General features: G+C 38.3%; 1 protein-coding gene across 1 annotated transcript in view; it reads left to right on the forward strand.

The window, feature by feature from the left end:
- PLXNB2 (plexin B2) overlaps positions 1 to 20,241 on the forward strand; it is a gene marked incomplete in the record, with an annotated part of 671,705 nt that overhangs the window by 50,426 nt on the left and 601,038 nt on the right. Inside the window, 2 exon segments of the mRNA XM_044087338.1 lie at positions 915 to 1,015; positions 5,310 to 5,439. Of these exon segments, the coding sequence (XP_043943273.1) occupies positions 915 to 1,015; positions 5,310 to 5,439 (231 nt within the window).

Genomic DNA, 20,241 nt, shown 5'->3' on the forward strand with positions numbered 1-20,241 from the left:
GGGAGGGTAGACGAATGGTGAGGATGCAGGGAGTAGAGTTGGTAAAGGTGTATGAGTTTAAGTACTTGGGATCAACGGTTCATAGTAATGGTGAATGTGGAAGAGAGATGAAGAAGAGAGTACAGGCAGGGTGGAATGGGTGGAGGAGAGTGTCAGGAGTGATTTGTGACAGACTGGTACCAGTAAGAGTGAAAGGGAAGGTCTACAAGAGGGTAGTGAGACCAGCTATGTTATATGGGTTGGAGATGGTGGCATTGACAAAAAGGCAGGAGTCAGAGCTGGATGTGGCAGAGTTAAATATGTTAGGATTTGCACTGGGTGTGACTAGGATGGACAGGATTAGGAATCAGTATATTAGAGGGTCAGCTCAGGTTGGACAGTTTGGAGACAAAGCAAGAGAGGCGAGATTGCGTTGGTTTGGACATGTGCTGAGGAGGGATGCTGGGTATATTGGGAAAAGGATGCTAAAGATGGAGCTGCCAGGTAAGAGGAAAAGAGGAAGGCCTAAGATAAGGTTTATGGATGCGGTGAGGGAGGACATGCAGGTGGTTGGTGTGAAAGAGCATGATGCAGAGGACAGGAAGAAATGGAAACAGATGATCCACTACGGCGACCCCTAATGGGAACAGCCAAAAGACGATGATGATCATTAAATTATGTAGTAATATGTTTCATACATGATATTAGAGTGGCCTGGTAAAATATGATTTACTACAAAAACATGTTTTTAACTATTTTACTGTTTTTAAAATGTTGAGCGTTTTCATTTTGCAAATACGGTTTGTTGGCTAATAGGAGAAGTGAGTCACAGTGATATATTCACAACAGAAAAGTGACATTTGGTTAAAATGATTGCAGATGTCTTGATGGTGAAATTAACAGATCAAAAGTTTTTTGTTTTTGAAATTCTGCAGGTAACTTACATTCCTGTTCAGACGTGCAATGATTACAAGGACTGTCAATCTTGCATGAAGTCACGAGACCCCTACTGTGGCTGGTGTGTAACAGAAGGAGAGTAAGTAACGAGCTTATGTAGAAAAATTAACCATATGTCACACTTTTGTTTATAGCTGAGGCACTGGTTGTGCACAAATTATAGCTTTGCTTGTGCCTTAATTACTCCTGTTGGTCAAACTTCAACTGCATTCACTGCTCATACGTCTGACCACACTTCGTCCATTATAGTTGAGAAACCGTCTTTCTTGTGCTTTGATTTTTTGACACTTATGCTATATTTTTTTCACAACTTTAGTTAATGATTTTCCTTAACATGTATACATGCATTCAGCCTTCAATTTGGGGCATTTCTTTCCCTCCCAAATGGTTAAACTTCATGTTTTGAAGACCCAAATGGTTAAACTTCATGTTTTGAAGATGTACGTAGTTTTGTGTGCTTGTTCCAAGTTAAGAGGGGATGAGAGCATTTTCTATTCAGTTTTTTGTCTGAAGATTTTCATTAAAGCAAAAAGTCTTAAAGTGTGACATCGGCTCAAATGGAGATGAGAAGTAATAACTGTACAGAAGACTATCCTGTCAAATATTGGTATCTGCATGTAACACAAAATCTGGAAATTCACATTCAAAAAATCTGTCTTGTATAATAGGTGAGAACAATTTATCCTGATGGTTATGCTGTCCAAATTATACTGGAACATGAATGACTTTGCGGGTATGGATAAAAAGGACAGAATATTGAATTATGTTAAGAAATGCAGAGTGCAAACCGCAACGCTGCAGGGATACATATTTGGAAAGAAATGAGCATGTGAATTTCACAGAGAGGATTTCGGAATCGATATCTGGCATAATATCAGGGACAGAGGAAAAAGGGGGTAATTATCCTAATTGCTAGAGGGGTTCCATTAGTGATAGATGAGGAAGAAAGATAAAAATGGTAGATTTGTGATAGTGACTGTTGACAAGTGGGGGTTGTATTGTCATGTATTTATATTCCACTGAAAATGCTATTATGGAGTTTAAGAACATTTTGGGAGAAATAATCAGCTTTCAGCAGGGAATATTATTTATAGGTGGGAATTGGAATTTGACTTGCAACAGTGAGGATGCATCATGGGGACCTAAAAGGGACAATATAACAAAATAGGATAGATTTCTGCAGAAATTTATGAAAATATTTGGTATGGAAGATGTGAATTTAGAAATACGAAGTCAGAATTTACATAGCATTGGCCCAATGTACAATAACCGGGATAGACTAAATAGAAATTATATTTCACAGAAGTTTGTGCATTTAGATGAAAGCTTCAGCACACGTCCAGTAAATGTTTCTGATCATGTACCAGTAAAAACAAGATAGAAATGCAAGGTAGCAAAGTAAAAGTGACACTGGCACCTTCCCACCTGCTTGTTAAAAAGAGATTAATGTAAAGAATATGTCATAGAAATTAGATGAGAGTTATTAGCGAAGATAGAAATATTGTCAGAAGTTTTGGCTAGTGACTGGGATAAAATAAAACTGGAATTTAAAAATGAGGTCCAAGTAAAAAAGAGATAGAGAGAGAGATGGTTAAGAAGCAATAGACATGATTTAGAGGGACAGAGAAAGGTTAAGGTATTGAAGAATAAGGGGAATCTGACACAAGAAGAGGAGAAAATGCCGAGTGCTAAAGAAAAAATAAAGAAGTATCTAGAATTATATGCATGACTTTAAGATTGCAGTTAAGCAGCAATGTTTTGATAATGACTCCAGAGCACAAGAACTTTTAGCACAGCAGCTTAGACAACAGACCATTAAAAGGGTTGTTGCCAAGCTTAGGGAGCCCATAACAAGAAAAATAGCCAGGCAACCTGTAGAGGTTTTAGAGATATTCTGTAAATTTCATGAAAATTGGTATAAAGCAGAGAAAGGCGGAAAAAAAAAAAAAAAAAAAAAAAAGTATAATTTGAAATGTTTATGGAAGACTTAAATATGGCAAGGTTAAAGGTAAATAACAGTTAAGATAGGAAGTGACGATATAAAAACAGTGATGTATAAGCAATCTTCAGGAAAGCCTTGATGAACAGATGGTATTCCTGTGGAAGTTTGGAAACAGCAGGGAAGAAAATAATACAGATCTGAAAGGTTTTGTTAAACAGTATTTTAAAAGGTAGGGAGGAACCAACATCTTAGAAGAAAGTTGTGGCGGCTGTTATACCTAAAAATGGCAAAGACCCTTCAAACTTGGCTTCATGTAGACCCATTTCAATTTTAAACCATGATTATAAAGTGTTTACATACTAGCTAAAAGAATTGCAAAGGTGTTGCCAAAATTGGTAGATATGGATCAGTGTGGTTTTGTGGAGAGGAAACAAACATTTGGCAACATTAATAGAACAATGATGATCCAGGGGGAAGCAGAGTGTAAGAAAGTACCTCCGTTGTTGATGGGTCTTGATGCAGAGAAAGCATTTCAGAGCGAGTTGTGATTTTATAAGCAGGGGAATGGAACGGTAATTGGAAATACATATGAATGATTAGAGGCAAGAATTAGTCTGAGGATTCCTCTCCGATGACCTGTGTTTGAGCAGAGGAACCAGGCAGCGGTGTCCCCTTTGTTTGCTTATATGTAGAACCATTGGCAAAGAAAATAAGGGACATAGAAATGTAAGGATCTAATTGATAAAATGTAAGGATATAACTGGTATGGAAGTCAAGAAAATCTGGCTTTATTTGCAGATATTTTGCCCCTGAATAATCCAGAAAAGGATTTCTTAGTGTTATGGGACATTGAGACAATTTCACATCTTTTCAGGATACAAAATTAATGAAGATAAAACAAAGGCTATAGCCATAAATTATGTACCCACAAATGAATTGGTTCACAACTCCTATATTTATTGGGACATAAGATGAGATATTTAGGAGATTGGGTTAAAATGGCTTATCTCTTAATAAGACTTTGCAGGATCCATGATCTCTTTGGGTACAGAGTCGTGTTTGAGGACGAGTCTTCTTTCAAAGGGAACACTCCAGGACCTCTGTTTTCTGAGAGTCATCTACAACCTGCTGAATGTACTCCACACAGATCCCCTAATCTTTTGGGGTGAAAGATGTACCGTATGTATTTAAAATAGGGAGTATTAATAGGGAAATCACACTTAAGTTTGATGGAGGAAGTGGGAAATTGCACATCATTAAAGTAGATTTAGAAGAATTTGATTTACACCCTTATATTGGCTGTCATTTGCAGAGAATATTCCACCAAGACATGAGAGAGCCTGTGGAATTACCGGAGAAATCAGCAGGTCGTCGAAATATTCCTTCTTGCTGGCTGGATAAGATTGGCTGACTAGGTGGGTAGATGGTATGTCTCAGAAGTGTAGCCAGCGGCTCAGTAGCCCCAGTGAAGAGAAATGTGGCCAAAGGGCACCCTTGCCAAAACCCTAGTGTGATGTCTACAAAATCACATCTCATACAAATGAGCTATGCGTGCTGCTTTGAAGTTTGAGAGATTGTGGTAAACATAATGTGTGACCAAACGGTTGTGCAACCAATAACTGACAGGATGGTCATCATGGTAAATTACAGACTACCAAGTCATGTTGGGAGAACTAACTCCATAGGTGAAGGTTTCCTCCCCCCTCTTAGAAATGCTGTTCTTTCCCTAAGTCACCCACCCTGGAAGGCATTATTGTGCTGATAAAATGGGCTATCTCTTAAATTATTTTGTACCTGTTTTACTTTGTGTGTGGTTAAATATACTTTGTCACATGTGCATCTTATCAGCAGAGTACATTGCTGTTTGTGCAAAATAGAAACAAAACAAAAGTTGAGTGGACTGCTCGACATTACTGAAAGTTGACAAAAGAGAGTGATGTGTAAAACGTATAAACCAGAAACGTAAAATATTAACAGCAGTTTTTTTTTTCTTGTATGTTTTAAAATAAGCATAAAATAGCTAAGTAGGTAAGTGGATGGATGGATTACTTAATAAAAATCCTGTTTACTAACCAGGGAGACCCACTGGACATGATCCTTTTTTAGAGGCAACCCAGCAACAATATGTGGTTAACTGACTTGTTCAGTGTCACACAGCATGCAGATGACAGCTTTAGAAATCAAGCCCTGTGCCCTAGGGAACTACAGTTTGCAGCCATAACCCCTGTATTTAACTGCAGAAGATAAAACAAAAAAAGGGCTTCCAATTTGTGCAGTTTATCTTGGTTCCATTTATGCATATATTTCTCTGAGAGTGCATTTTTTTTAATTTGTTTTAATAAATACTTAAAAGGTTTTGAATAGACTGTATGTGCTATAGGGCACCAGACACAATTAGTCCAGAAACATGACTGGAATTCTTTTTTCGCAGGTGTAAAAGGAAGTCTACATGCTCAAGAGCTGAAGAAAAGAACCATTGGCTGTGGAGCTTTAGTAATGAATGTGTCAGCATTGTGGGTGTCGACCCTGAATTTCTAAGCATAGAAGAGGACCATCCAAAGGTACGAGTAAATGTGGTACTTCAGCTACACAGAATACATTTATTGTATTCACATAGTAAATGTGCGAGGTGGTAACACAGATTAACCTTCCTTCAACAACTGGAAACACAGGCACTTATGTACTCAGTAGTGTATGTCGCATTAAATCTTTGTTCCCTGTTATTGTGTACATTATACTTTTTCAATGACACTTGAAAAAATGTATGCTTCTGAATGTTTGAGTTGGAAAAATCCACTTTCATTTTGAAATCAGTACTTTGTGTGTAGCAGTGGATGACTAATATCCCAACCGTGTTAGGGGTTAGAATAATGGTTAGGATATTTACCTCATAAGTACAAGGCACAAGGTTTGATTTTCTTTAAAGGAATTTGCCTAGACTAAAAATGGCCCACAATGTCAGCTAGCCTAGTGCTTGCCTGAGAACCAATATTGTAATTGGCATCTGCTTCCTGGTCTGGGATCAACGACCAAACATCATATGAGCTGAAATTTTCTCATTTTATTTTACTGTGGAAATTAGCACATTGAATTGTTTAAAAAAAAGTTTACTTTTACTTACATTAATCTAGAGTAAATTCATTTTAATGCTAGTTTCCAGATGTCAATAAAAAAACAATAGAATATAAAAATGTAGTGTTTTATGTCAAGAAGCTTCGTTAACCAGCAACAATGTCAGAGCGATTAATTCCTTTGTGGGCGATATCACGGCCATGGCATACAAAAACTATCTGGGGTACATCAGTAAATGTTTACAGCACTTTTATGTACAGTGAGTATAACGCTCTACCATCAAGATTTTGCAGTATCGAATAAAGTCCTTGAGAAATATCAAAGACCTTACAGTAGTCATCAGCAGAGAACTCCTGTTTTCAGTAACACTATGGAATCCCACATGCATATAGCCCTACACACAGCAAGCAACATTGACTGACTTTAACGCAAGAAACTAAAGTTGGAATAAATTAGTTTTTGCATAGCCCAATTGAACTGTCCTGGTCAACAAGTGTAAAATAAGTATATAGTTCACTCCATATCAAATAACACTAAAATTAATACTTGAATTAAGGACAGTTGAAAAATGAAATAAAATTAATCCTGTAAACAATGTGGTAATTTGTGTTATTTTATATGGAGTGTTGGATGTGGCAGAGTTAAAGATAAGATTTGCACTGGGTGTGATGAGGGTGGACAGGATTAGGAATAAGTGAATTAGAGGGTCAGCCCAGGTTGGAAGGTTTGGAGACAAAGCCAGAGAGGCAAGATTACACTGGTTTGGACATGTACTGAGGAGGGATGCTGAGTATATTGGGAAAAAGATGCTAAGGATGAAGCTACCAGGTAACAGGAAAACAGGAAGCCCTAAGATAAGGTTTATGGATGTGGTGAGAGAGGACATGTAGGCGGTTGGTGTGACAGAGCAAGATGCAGAGGACAGGAAGAAATGGAAACAGATGATCCGCTGTGGCGACCCCTAACGGGAGCAGCCGAAAGAAGATGATGATATGTGGAGTGTTCAGTACTTTATTAAGGACAGTATTTTTCTTTTTACTGTCCCACACTGGCCAGCACAAAGTTGAAATACTTCTGGTTTAACTTGCTCATTAAATGTACGTATAAGATTGTATTCTTGTTTACATTTTGATTTACGTTTTTTAATATGCATATTGGTTAGTTTTAGTAAGATTTTTTGTACCTATATATATTTTAGGGTTCTTGTACACAGATCTGAAGAAGTCTAAAGGGACGAAAGCGATATATTTTGGTTTGTTTTTTAATATGCATATTGGTTAGTTTTAGTAAGATTTTTTTGCAGCTATATATTTTTAGGGTTCTTGTACATAGACCTGAAGAAGTCTAGAGGGACAAAAGTGATCAATGTTAACAATTTATGGAAATAGATTGTTTTGGACAATGTACTTTTTTCTGGAAGCCTAAATATATTTTTTTTGATTGCCAAATGGTTTAATGTTTAAATATTTCCAACCATGTATTATAATGTCTTTGATAAATTCACAAAGTTTTTTTAGTAATCTGTTTAATAAGAGATACCACATCATTATTAATTTTATTTAAAATACGTAAGGTTTAAATTATTGGGACATTTAGTAGGCTCCAGCTTGAATGTCACACTAGTAAGGATGAGGTGGCGGGATTTGAATTGAACACGGTATGCTATTACACTTTGTTTTACAGCAAAGTAAACCACTTCTATAACTGATAACAGGTATAGTCAGAATGTTTGGGATGCAACTCTCATTCTGTTTATTCTTTGTTTTGTGTGGATCACTTGTCTGTGTGCTTAATGGAGGATTTTTGACTGGAAACAGCCTGGCTGCCCTGCATAGATTACTTGTGAATACCTAATAGAGTTAATAATTCTGTATAATATTAATTCTTCTTCTGTTCATTTAGTTCTTTTCCCATTAGGGTTCGCCACAGCAGAACAACGGTCATAGGATGATTGGCAGTGGAGTTTGTGTTGACTTGCCAGCCCGGTGCCCAACCTTCCACACAAGGCACACACTCGCACCTAGGGGCCAATTTAGAGCATCCAGTCCACCTACAACATGTCTTTGGGATGTGGGAGGAAACCGTAGCACCTGGACGAAACCCACGTGACCGCAGGGAGGACATGCAGTCTCCGCACAGAAAGCACTCAAGCCGAGAATCGAACTGGAGAACCTCTTGCTGTAAGGCAGCAATGCCTTAATATTTCAAAATAAGTTTTTTTTTTTATTTTTTTGATTTAGGATAGTTTTAGGTTTGCTATTTCTACTACCATTTTCTGCTTTTTAATATATAGTGATGAACTAGACATACTAGAAGTGAAAAACTTCCACACAGAAAAGTTTCTTACACTGTTTTGTTTTATTTATCTAACTTTTGTTGAATGGGTTAACGCCACTTGGCTAGTAGCCTGTCTTTGGGAAAACCCAGTGTGATATCCTTACTACTAGGAGGAATTTGCTGGGAGAACTTTCCCTGCTCTTTTTGACAGATATCTCGGGATCTTTTACATTCCTCTGAGCTACCAACAGCTCAAGCAAATGGTGACCATGGTTTAACAACTTGTCTGACAGACAACAGACTCAGGAGTGCAGCATCTCCTCCTAGGGAGTTTCTACCAAATATAATGCATCAAAAGGAGTGCTTGTTTAATACAAGTGAGTTTTGTTTTTGTGCTGTTAACAGTGGCACAACTTTGTAAAAAATTCAAAAATTGTCAGCAGTTTCTTCTCCTTCCTGTTTTCCTTAAGAAATTTGTTAATTATATTCCCACACATCTCAGGCACATCTTTAACCAGTCCATCAACTCAGAAATTGCACCCCCTCCCCCAAATTCAAGCACTTCATCATACCCCCTTCACAAGATAACAGCCCGTAATGACTATGACTACCTTCCCATCTCTAACCTCTCTCCAACTCCAAACATTTTTGTAAAATAACATCTGTATAATCATTTATTTTACACATCAGCAATTATGGACTGCTCTCTGATAAACAACACAGCTTCTGCAATGTTTTCCGTACTGCAACAACTCTCCATTCAGCTGCTAACCTGCTGTATAACATAAATGAGGATTAACTCACAGCTAAAGCATTTGTGGATATGACATACTTTTGAATCAGTGAGCCAGACGGTTCTGATTAACAAGCTTAGAAAATTTAACTTTGACAACACTGTTAATTGGTTCATTATCCATCTGTCAGACCAGTCTTTCCAAGTCTTCTATAAGCAATATTCAACCACAGGAACCTTACAGTTATGAGACCCCCCCCCAGGTTCTGTTGTAACCTTACTCCTCCTCCTGTTCATTACCGACTTACCTACAGAATTTTCTTCACTTAAACTCTCTATGCTGATGATGGATTTACCTTTGGATTGATAGCTCTATCACCACAATCACAACTCCAAACAAGTTTTTCTAAGTCATGCCACTGGTCAGCTACAAGCGAGCATATCAGTCCAAAGAAAAAAAATGTAATGTTGTTTTCCACTCCACATAAAAAGGCAAGACTTCAAAAATCCATCCTGTTCAGATGCAAAACAAGATTATCCCTTTGTTAACGAATGTAGGTATTGGGTACCATACTCAGTCCCTCACATTTATGACCCATACACACATCAACATCACTAATAAAACTGAGAGCTCGTGCTTGCTGACCACAAAAACTACATTAGTCATTGCTAAGAATGTCCTGCTTCCCAAATGCAAGTATTCTGTTCTGCTAACAATACCGAAAGACTACAAATGGTAGAAAATAAGATCTTCGGATTTGCTTGATGATTCACATACTTATCATTGTGACCTTCTGAAAGGTGTCAACTGACTTTCCATAGTTGATAGGGTCATCTTCCTTCTTGGGTGTGTCTTCAAAATAATAAGACTAACATACTGCATGCCTCTTAGAAATTGGCTACCATTCAGTGAATAGTCGTGTACTCTTAAGAGCCAGGACTATGGAAGTTTTCTTATCCACCCTTACTTCCAAATATAATAGGTGCAAAAACCTCACGTGTAGGGCCCACTGCTTGAAATTGGAATGCTCTGTACTGTAAAAGAATTAAAAAAAAAAAAAAAAAAAAAAAAACACTACAAAAGCACCTCACCAATGTAATTGCTTTAGGGATAACAATTAATAACCCAAGTAACTTTGACTGTATTCATACTTTACATTTAAAATACATTTAAAAACTTGTAACTTGTATACAGTGGTGGTGTTTACTTCATAATACCAATTGCTTTGGTTAGTTTATAATATTTCTTTGTTTGCTGGGAGTCTGGGTCATGGCTTGAATAGGGTTAGTTTGACCAGCTCACTTACCCATTAAATAAATAAATTAAATTTTTGGATGCAGAAACTATTTTAAAACACAGCAGCTCTGTATCAAACAGGATGCTCAAAGTTGCCCACTCTTGTATGCATGCAACCGTATCTGTCAACCTCGTGGTGCAAGAAATTTGTGGAAAGCCTAAAATAATGGGGAGGAGTGGCAAAGGCCTAAAGATATGGACAGAGTTTAAATATTCCTGTTGTCAACTTAGTTGATAGAGTAAACGGATTTGTGTAGGGATGCATTTTCTAAATGATATGAAATCTGAAACCCAAACATATGTCATTTAGTGATGACTTCAATCCTCAGCAGTTTGCCAGAAAACCAAAAATTTATAAGCAACAAAGTCAAATAATGAGATCTGGAAAGTTGAGAGGTATGAATGCAAGTATTATCATCTGAATAGTCTGGTAATTCAGATACCTAGTCCCAGCTGAGGTGGATGCCAGCTGAATGCTTATGTATAAGAAATACAGGGGATTATGTATAAAATTATGTGCTGCAATCCATAGGGGGGATGGAAAGAGTGGGCGACATTAATATAGACTTACGAGGGTTTATATTGTATCCATGAAAGGCTTGACAACCTTGCTGTTTCCCATCATACAGAAACAGTTTTCTGTGAATTGTTAAGAAACATTAACAAATTGTCTACAGTAATACTGTGCCACCTTCCACCCCCTGCTATTCTGACAGGACATTTGAAATAATTTTCTGACAATCATAGCCAGATCTTCTGTTTCAAAAATCAATAGAAGTTGTGCTAAAAGGCAACTTCGCCTGACTCTTCTTGAGATGTTTAAGGGTTGTGAAATATAGGGTCCCGCGCACACTACTGCCATAAACCTTGATGTATACCTCACAGGATGTTTAAAAAGGAGGACAGGAAGTAAAATAATTCCAACACTTGAAATAAGTATGTCCATCTTAAGTTATCAAAGGCCTTGTCTGCATTGACTAAAGATAAGGCATAGAAATAGTCTTCCAGCTTTCAAGAAGGCTGTCCATTTCCATCTACTTACTGAAAACAAGTAACTGTTCTACAAACAGTGCATAATACATTTTTTAACCCAATGGTCCTCATACCCCTGCTGTATGCAGTGTCTACTTCACTAGTCTGAAACATTAATAAATTTAAATTTTAAGGGGAGTTGGAATGTAGCATGTTACCATAGCACTGAATCCTGACCACTACTACACTTTATTTTATTTTACTTTTGTTTACCAGGAAAGTCTGATTGGTCAAAATGTCCTTTTTCAGTGGAGGCCCATGGAGAAAACCTCCACATTTATAAATAACAGTACGATACGTATACAACGTACAGATATAAATGTTAATTCAATCTTAGGTTGTTGGTGTTTTTCTTTTGGCTTTTCCCGGTTAGGGATCGCCACAGTAGATTTTTTACAGTGCCGAGGTGACAGCTCGACGCCCAACCTTCAGCAAAGACACACCCATTTATGCATGTCTTTCGAACGCCACTACACCACGGGAAGACATGCAGACTCCACACAGAAGGCTCCAGCCAAGAATCGAATGGAAGAACCTCTTGCTGTGAGGCGACAATGCTACCGCTGCACCACCGCGGTTTCTTAATTCAATTTGAAGTACAAGCACAAAATGAAAAATACATATTTTACATTTCACTGATACAATCGTAGTCTAGGTAGGAATAAAAAGAATACCAGTGCTGTGATTGGAGGTAAAGAAATACAAGCAAGTTAAGTATACATATGCTTAGTAGGGTATACTATTCAAATACAAAAATGACTGGTTGTGTTCTTTTAGCTGCCTTATGACAATTTATTTCCTAACCAGGGTTGTTGCAAGAGCAGGTCCAGGATTCAGATCGGTGTAATTTGAGAAGTTTTCTTAAAGTTGAAAGTAGTAGTTCTGATATTTAGTAGCAGGGGATTCCAGGTTTTGGCTATGCAGTTTTGAGTAAAGTGAAAAATCCAGCTGCATTGTTAGGTTTGGATATATTTAAGAAGGATTTGTTAGTGTAACGTAATACCCTGTTAGTGGTGTAGTATATTAGTAGATTTAGAAGTACTGGTGTTTTTTCTGGCTGATTTAGTATTTGATGGGAGAAGGTGAGTTGATTTGGTAGTTTGAGCAAAGATAGTTGTTCTAAAGCCAAACAATGATGGGATCTGAAATTTGATTCTGTAGCAAACCTTGTGATTTTTATTATATCAAGTTTTGAGTTTTGCTAGATCAGATTTCTTAATTGTGATAGTTTGTGAGGTGTATAGTAGAGTAGAGATAAGATACTTTCTTGCTGTAGTGGCCTTTGAAGATTTGTTTAGAAAGTGCTGATTTATGTATAACGTTCCTGTTTTTTTGTGAACTTTTTATTGTCTGTTATATGTGCATGTCAAATTTCATAGTATGGTCAATGACCACTCCAAATAATTTTGTTTGGGAAACTGGAGAAATAATTGTATGGTTTGATGATATATTGAATGGTGGGTGGGGGTCTGCAGCTCTAGTTGGGCAGAAGAGCACACAAATTTTGTTTTGGTAAGCTGTGCATTGTTTAGCCAAGATTCAGTTTTATTGAATGACTGCTCTGTGATTTTTTTTTTCGGGGGGGGTTTATAGTGTTGGGGTGGAATCATCCACATATTGAACTACAGAGGCAAGTAGGGTGGCAATATGAAGATCGTTAGGAAAGATAAAGAACATGAGACTGACCCAGAATAGATCCTGTGGTACACCTCGAAGATTACAGGCACTAGTGAAGAGAGATTTTGTTTACAGCTTACTGGCATCCAGTTAGATATTGCTGGAACCAAGTAAGTGCAGCATAGTTAAGTTTAAGTTCTGAGAGTGTAGTTAACAGTTTAAAATAAGAGGCAATATCAAAAGCTTTGGATAGATCAGGAAAAATGGAGGAAACTAAATTGCCTTCATTGTGATGATGGTTAATAATAAAGTTAACAAAGGCAGTGGTGGTACTGTGATTAGGATGGAAACCATGTTGAGTGTTAGACAGAGGACTGTTGGTTATTGGAGAGATTTGTGAATGGATGCACCTCACAAGTATTTTAGATAATTGTGGTAGTACAGCTATTGGCTAGTAACTTGATAATTCTGTCGAGTTTCCACCTTTATGTAGAGGGATGATATATGATACTTTCCATTTTAGGGGCTTGTTCTGAAATGGATTCATATGGATAATGGATAGGATGTTATTACTTCTGCAGCGATTTTTACATATTCAGCAGGAAGATGGACTGCAGCAAATGTAGTAGGTTTTAAGCCTTTTGAGATATTTGTTTATATTTATTGGGACAGGTTAGTATCAAATGTGGGTACTTTCTGAGTCTCGGTAGGGGAAGAGCAGTTATTTGTGAGGGCTAGTAAGGATTCAGTGAAGTATTCATTAAGTTGTGAGGCTATGTTGTCTTTAGTATCAGTGAGTGTAGGGGAGGGGGGAGTACTAGTTTGTCCTGGCTGTAGGAATTTTTTGATGGTAGCCCAGAATATTTGTGGCTTTCTTTGATTTTTTTTGATTGGATACTGCTGTTGTAATTTATTTTGTCCTGTCCAATACATTTGTTAGATTTATTTCATAGTTGTAGATATGTTTGTTTGATAGTTGTAGTTTGACCATTGAGCCATATCTCCCAGGCCTTGTCTCTAGTTTTAACAGAGATCTTGTTTGTTTGGTTAGCCAGGGGGCATAACTGGATTTTATCCTTATTGTTCTTGAGGGGGGGGGGCAAGATGTTTAGCATATTGAGGAAGGCTGAGTTAAAGTATTCAACTTCAGTTTTTGAAGGGAGATTTTTGACTGGTGCCCGGCTGCATTTTTAAACTAGTTATGAAGTCTTGGGACTAATTTTTTTCTTATCTTGGATTTGGTAGTAGGTGGTAAGTTTTTATGGATTTATTTGGTGTCGGAGAATGTAAGTTGGAATATGGTTACTGAGGCTGTTGGGGAGACAGCCAGAGTGCAGGGATAAATTTGGCCTGTTTGTAAGGATCTAATCCAGGACTGAATGTTTGATGTTTCGTCTACTCTAGTACAAGTTTGGATTGTGAGAAACCATATAGGTTAATGTAGTCAGTGGGATTTTGAGAGCTAGAAGAGAACCTTTCCACATTAAAGTCACCCATTATAATTGTTTCCTGAGGGAGAGATTCTGCTGTCCAATAACGGGATGTGTTCTAGAGTAGTGAGATTGTTCCCAGGGGTGTAGGCTAATGGGATGTGTTCTAGAGTAGTTAGATTGTTCCCAGGGATGTAGGCTAATGGGATGTGTTCTAGAGTAGTGAGATTGTTCCCAGGGGTGTAGGCTAATGGGATGTGTTCTAGAGTAGTTAGATTGTTCCCAGGGATGTAGGCTAATGGGATGTGTTCTAGAGTAGTGAGATTGTTCCCAGGGATGTACGCTAATGGGATGTGTTCTAGAGTAGTGAGATTGTTCCCAGGGATGTAGGCTCCCGCTATGTTCAGATATTTGTTTTGGATTGTTACTTTAGCAACACCAAAATAGTGTTTACTAATGTTTGGGATGGTTAGGTCTAAGTTTTCTAAACTGAGATTGTTTTTGTATACCACCACCTCCTTTTTGTTTGTCTACCTTATGTATATTGTATACTGGGGGAACTATTTTGTTGTTAGCGATGTCTGGCTTTAGCGAGGTTTCTGTTATAAGGGCTATATCTGGAGTAGAGAGGAAGGACAGCATGCAAGTCTTGAATTGTGTTCATAACACTTCGAGTTTATGTTTAGTAGTAAGTCGGTACTTTGTCTGGGGAGAGTTAATAGTTTGAGCTGGGCTGGGGTATGAAGATCTAGATGGGTGGGATTGGTTTGAGGGCCAGGGTTGGGGTGAATATCCCCACTAGGTATGAGCTTCTATGCAATATGAACAATAAATTTTAAATAGTTTTATATAAACTTCTCCTATTTCTGTGTAATATTAGGATAAGATTGCTGTGTAAGGTAAATGGTACATGGTTTGTTTGTGTATTATAGATGGTTGGTGCTATTATGTGTATGCTTTAATTGTAGTTGGTCTGGAAAGGGGGTAGTGTACGTAGATTGTGTGTTAAGGTCTGTATGATTCATAGGTTCATAGATTAGTACTAGGCGAACTGCCCTTGCAAGCCATTTTAAACCTAGCCAATTATCCCTTATGAGACTCAATAGGTTCATAGATTAGTACTAGGCGAACTGCCCTTGCAAGCCATTTTAAACCTAGCCAATTATCCCTTATGAGACTCAAACCCTGCACCTTGTGTTTGTAAGGCAAACACCTTAACCATTAAGCCACCCTCCGGGTTATGTGAACCGTAATAGAAATAGCAGGATTGATGAATATCAAGATTTCTTATTACTCATGTTTCTGATCTGTCTAAATTAAAGTACTAATGTTATGGGTGGGTAGGAATAATTGTTAGTTGTAACTGAGTTTTTGATATGTGGAGGATTTAAAACTATAATTTTGTGTGGTTATGACTTATTACATTAAAAGACGCAAGTAGCAGGTAGTTAGGTAAGAAGAGTGTAATATATGGGAGTTAGTAGAGTGTCGATTATCTGAATGTCTGTTATCCCAACGCAGCCTTCCAAAGTTTCTAGGTAGGAAAAATCATAAAGTCTGAATATGTAAATGCTATACATTGAGCTTGTAGCCCGCTCATGTGTGAAAAATAGTCTTTACTGTCCACTGGAATCACTGGTTGAAACGCATGCAGAAAAAAACAGATCTTTGCATTTTTGTGTCAGATTCAATTTGATTATCCGAACAGTTTGATTATCCGAACTACCCCAAGTCCCAGTTAGGAGTAGATAAAACAGATGGTGCTTAAATATAGGACCTGGTGGTGTGCTCTCCAAGTACCCTAATAAGCCAGTTAAATAACCAGAGTCCTGACCGTGACCTATATTGATTTTTTGATGCTGTAAATGTCTTACTTCCTGCACTTTACAGTTCCTGGTCGCTTTGAGTTCACTGAGCACAGTTAAAATAATTTACAGCTGTAATACTGCATATTTTCAGGGATTGTATAGTGTACTGTAAAGAAATGGTATGGAATTGAGCATGTTTGCTGATGCTTACACTAGTAAAGCACTATTTAAACAAAAACCTCTCCTCACTTTAAGTACATCAGTACATCTTGTGGCAGCTGGGGCATAATACATTGTACTTATGTAAACTCTAGCACTATGTGGACTTCTCTATGATGCTGAGTGGTCAAACCATTTGTACAATGTAACTACATGTTAAAAGTCAATACTATTCTGTTTACTTTTATTTTAATTATACGTTTAAAGTTATGCATATCTGTACTTCAAATCAGTGTTGCTGTGTGTGTACATGTTCAAAATAATTTTTATAATAGCTCCCTGTTGAAATGTTGGCACTTGAAATGCCAGGTGACAAAAAGCTGAAAAAAAGACCAAAAACACTGGAGAAGAGCACATTTTGAAAATCCTAAAAACTTTGTTTTTGCGAGGGAGGGGCAAGCCCCACATATTTGGGGTTAGGCCCCTACAACACCTGAACTAATATATACCAACTTCAAGATTGCCATATCTTAAGTATTCTGAGAATGGCACCTCAGACTTTGTGTGTACAAGTCCAGTCTTTTAACCATTCAGTCTCCATGTTTCAGGACTCGCTGTAGTGGGTCCTACTATTTCAAATAGTTACGTTTTAGAATTTGTGTTTGCCTCTTTAGACAGCGTCAGGATTGACTGACGCTTTGAGAGAGTATGCTGCACATTCCTTGGCCTGTATTTATACTGCAGTGTGATTAACACCATAGGTTCATCAGTTCATTGGCGTGAACTAGGCTAATGGCCCTGGAGCCTTTACAAGCCTATCCCATAGGATTTACCCTGACATCGTGCCACCGACCTTAGTTTCCAGTGCCTCTGTGGAGTAGAGCCACTGGAGTGATCCCCAGGGTGAATTTTCCATTTCCCATCCACTCATCAAGATTTCTCTTGAAGAGGGCAAGTGAGGTGTCTGTTTAACATGTATGGGAAGTCTGTTCCATAGCATGGGCAGTCTCTGGGTTATGAACCTGTCCCTCCAGCATGTTCTTTTGATTGTGGTAATGAGGTTAAGGTCTCGAGTGTGTGGTGCACAGGGATTGGGATTTCTTTAGATGTAGCAATTCTAACAGAGCTGGGTCAGACATGGCTTTGTAAGTCAAGCAGAGATAGCTTCTAAGTAGGCGATATGAGACCGAAACTAGTTCGAGTTTTTTGAGTCTCTCCATATAGGACAAATGTTTAAGGCCTAGGATCCTCTTTGCGAGGTACTTTTGCAATCTTTCCATTTGCAGGTGTCTAGTGAGGTACATGCCAAATGGGGCATTGTACTCTATGACTGGCCTAATGAGGGAAGAGTAGAGGGGAGACAATGACCTCTTTCTTCCTGGATGCAAAACCCTTAGTAATAAGATGTGCCACATAGAAGGACTTTCAGACCACACTGGCAATGTGGTGGTCAAAAGAGAGGTTGCTGTCAACCTGTGTTCCCAGATCTCTTATAATGCCTTCTGTGTTCAGTGGACTACCATCGATGTGGTAATTCATGGGAACCGGGTTTTTCCCAAAGGTGATGACACATTTTTCGGCATTGAGCTTAAGGCCATGGTTCTGACACCAGTCAGTGGTCTCAGTGAGGCCTTTCTGTAGGATGTCAACATCACTTGGGGAGTTAATAATGGCACCCAACTTGTAATCATCTACGAACTTCATCAGCCAGAGTCCCTTCATATTGGCCTGGACTTCTGAGACGTAGATACTAAACAGGAGAGGACCCAGGACCAATCCCTGTGGGACTCCATGCATGACTGGTCAACAGTCTGACTTGGAGTTGGCTACTTTCAAATTGTGGGTTCTATCTGTGAGCCAGTTTGCAACCCACCTAATGATATAGGGGTTGATGCCTAGCTTAGTGAGTTTTTCTATGATTCCTGAGTGGGGGATGGTATCAAAGGCCTTGGCCAGATCAAGGTAGGCTGCATGAACCACCTTGCCTTCATCCACAGCTCTGATGACTCAAAGAAGTCAACCAAGTTGAGCCAGCATGATCTACCCTTCACATACCCAAACTGTGTGGGATCCAGAGTTTGGAGATTCCCTATATTCTTGTTTATTAGGTCCATGATGATGCATTTCATAGCTTTGCACATCAGACTTGTCATGCTAATGGGGTGATAATTCCCAGGGTCTGTAGTCGCTCCTACTTTGTGGAGAGGGATGACTATAGCAATGCATCATTCATTAGGGACAAAGCCTGAGGTGAGGCTGTGATTGAACAGGGCACACAGGTCAGTTAATGTAGAACACAGCCAGGGATATTGTCAGGTCCCATAGAAGCTTTATTCTTGGCTTTGGACAGTGCTGTTTTAACCTGTGCAGTAGTAATACTGGGTACCTGGCAATCTACTGGCATTGTGATTGGTCCTTTGGGGGGGGGGGTAAAGTTGACACTGAATCTAGTGGCCAGTATATTGGAAATATCTGTTGGCTCGGTATAGGAGGTACCATTGTGCAGTAGATCAGAGAAAATATGGGTATTACCATGGAGATTCTTTACATAACTATAGAAGGCCTTGTGGTTGTCTTTACTGTCTGCTGCAATTCTGTTTAATAGCTAGCTTTAGAGGATTTGATGAGGGATCTCAACATTTTGTTGAGGCTGATAAGGGAGTTTTTCCAGTCTTAAGACTTCACCTTATTCCCGCATCAGTTTCCTCTTCCTGTTGTAAAGTTTGTTTATGACAGGGGGACCACCATATTTGCTTCCTTTTTTTGGAGGAAAGCATCTTGGTTCTATTGGGTATGGCGAGATCCATGCGTTTGTGTATGTATTCGTACAGTGCATTGGTGTTTGATTCGGCAGTCTTGCAACTATTCTCCATTTTCATGGGTGCCATGAAGTTAGCCACTTATGTTTTTAGGAGCCCAGAGTTGGCTTTGGAGAAGTTTTTCATGGTGGTTACCTTTGCAGGAGTGGGTGGGAGGGATTTGGATTTCCAAGATTAGTTTGTGGTCGGGTCCAACCAGGGAGGAGTTGACTACTGGTGTAGAGCAACGGTCACCCATGTTAGTAATGACCAGATCAAGGATGTTGCTCTACCTCTAGAACGAGCAGGTCCAGGACATTGGAATTAATGAATTCCAGGAAACTTTGGGCAAGTGTATTGGAACATGAGTAGTTTTCCCAGTTAATGCAGGGGTAGTTGAAGTCGCCCAGTATGAGAGTGTTAGGTTGAACCCTATTATTCGCCAGGGTTATAAGGAATTTGGAGTGTGAGCCTTAGGACATGGTTGGGGACCTATAACAGGCTACCCTAGGCATTAAATAGTTATGTAAAAATTGACCTAGTCTATATGTATTTTTGGGAGACAGTACAAATGCATTTTGCAATCTTCAGTATTTAATGCCTAGGGTAGCTAAATTGTCATCATATATTCAAGATGTTTTTGACTTTTTAGAGGGAATAGTTAACTTAGAGTGGAATAAGATGATGTATTTTATAACAGCAGATGCTATAAGTCTATATACTAGAGCAGTGAATAAAAACAACAGACTTTATTAACGTAAGCGCTTTCAGAAAAGCTAATACTTCTCCATCAGACATTTTACAAATCAATTAGCACACCTTATATACACTCAGGTGGCTCCAATCAAGATCAATTAAATGAGAAATGAATTATGTTAGATAAGTACCATTACAAACTTTTTTAAAACTTAAAACCACAAAAGGATTTTATATTAAGAAATGATTTTCTTTCAAAAACCTGGTGTGTAACATCTTCTTGTCATTTAAGGGAACCTAAAACAAAGGTAAAACATTTTATAAACAGCCAAAACTGCTACCCACAATTAAAACTTCGATGCCTTATAAGCAAGGAAAATGCTGTTTATATATAAAAAATTTGAGATATTCCACTAAAGGGGAATTATGTCAATATTACATATG

This window comes from Protopterus annectens, chromosome 11.part0 (genome assembly GCF_019279795.1).
Source record: "Protopterus annectens isolate FY-2018-M chromosome 11.part0, PAN1.0, whole genome shotgun sequence".
In the NCBI taxonomy this organism is placed as follows: domain Eukaryota; kingdom Metazoa; phylum Chordata; order Ceratodontiformes; family Protopteridae; genus Protopterus; species Protopterus annectens.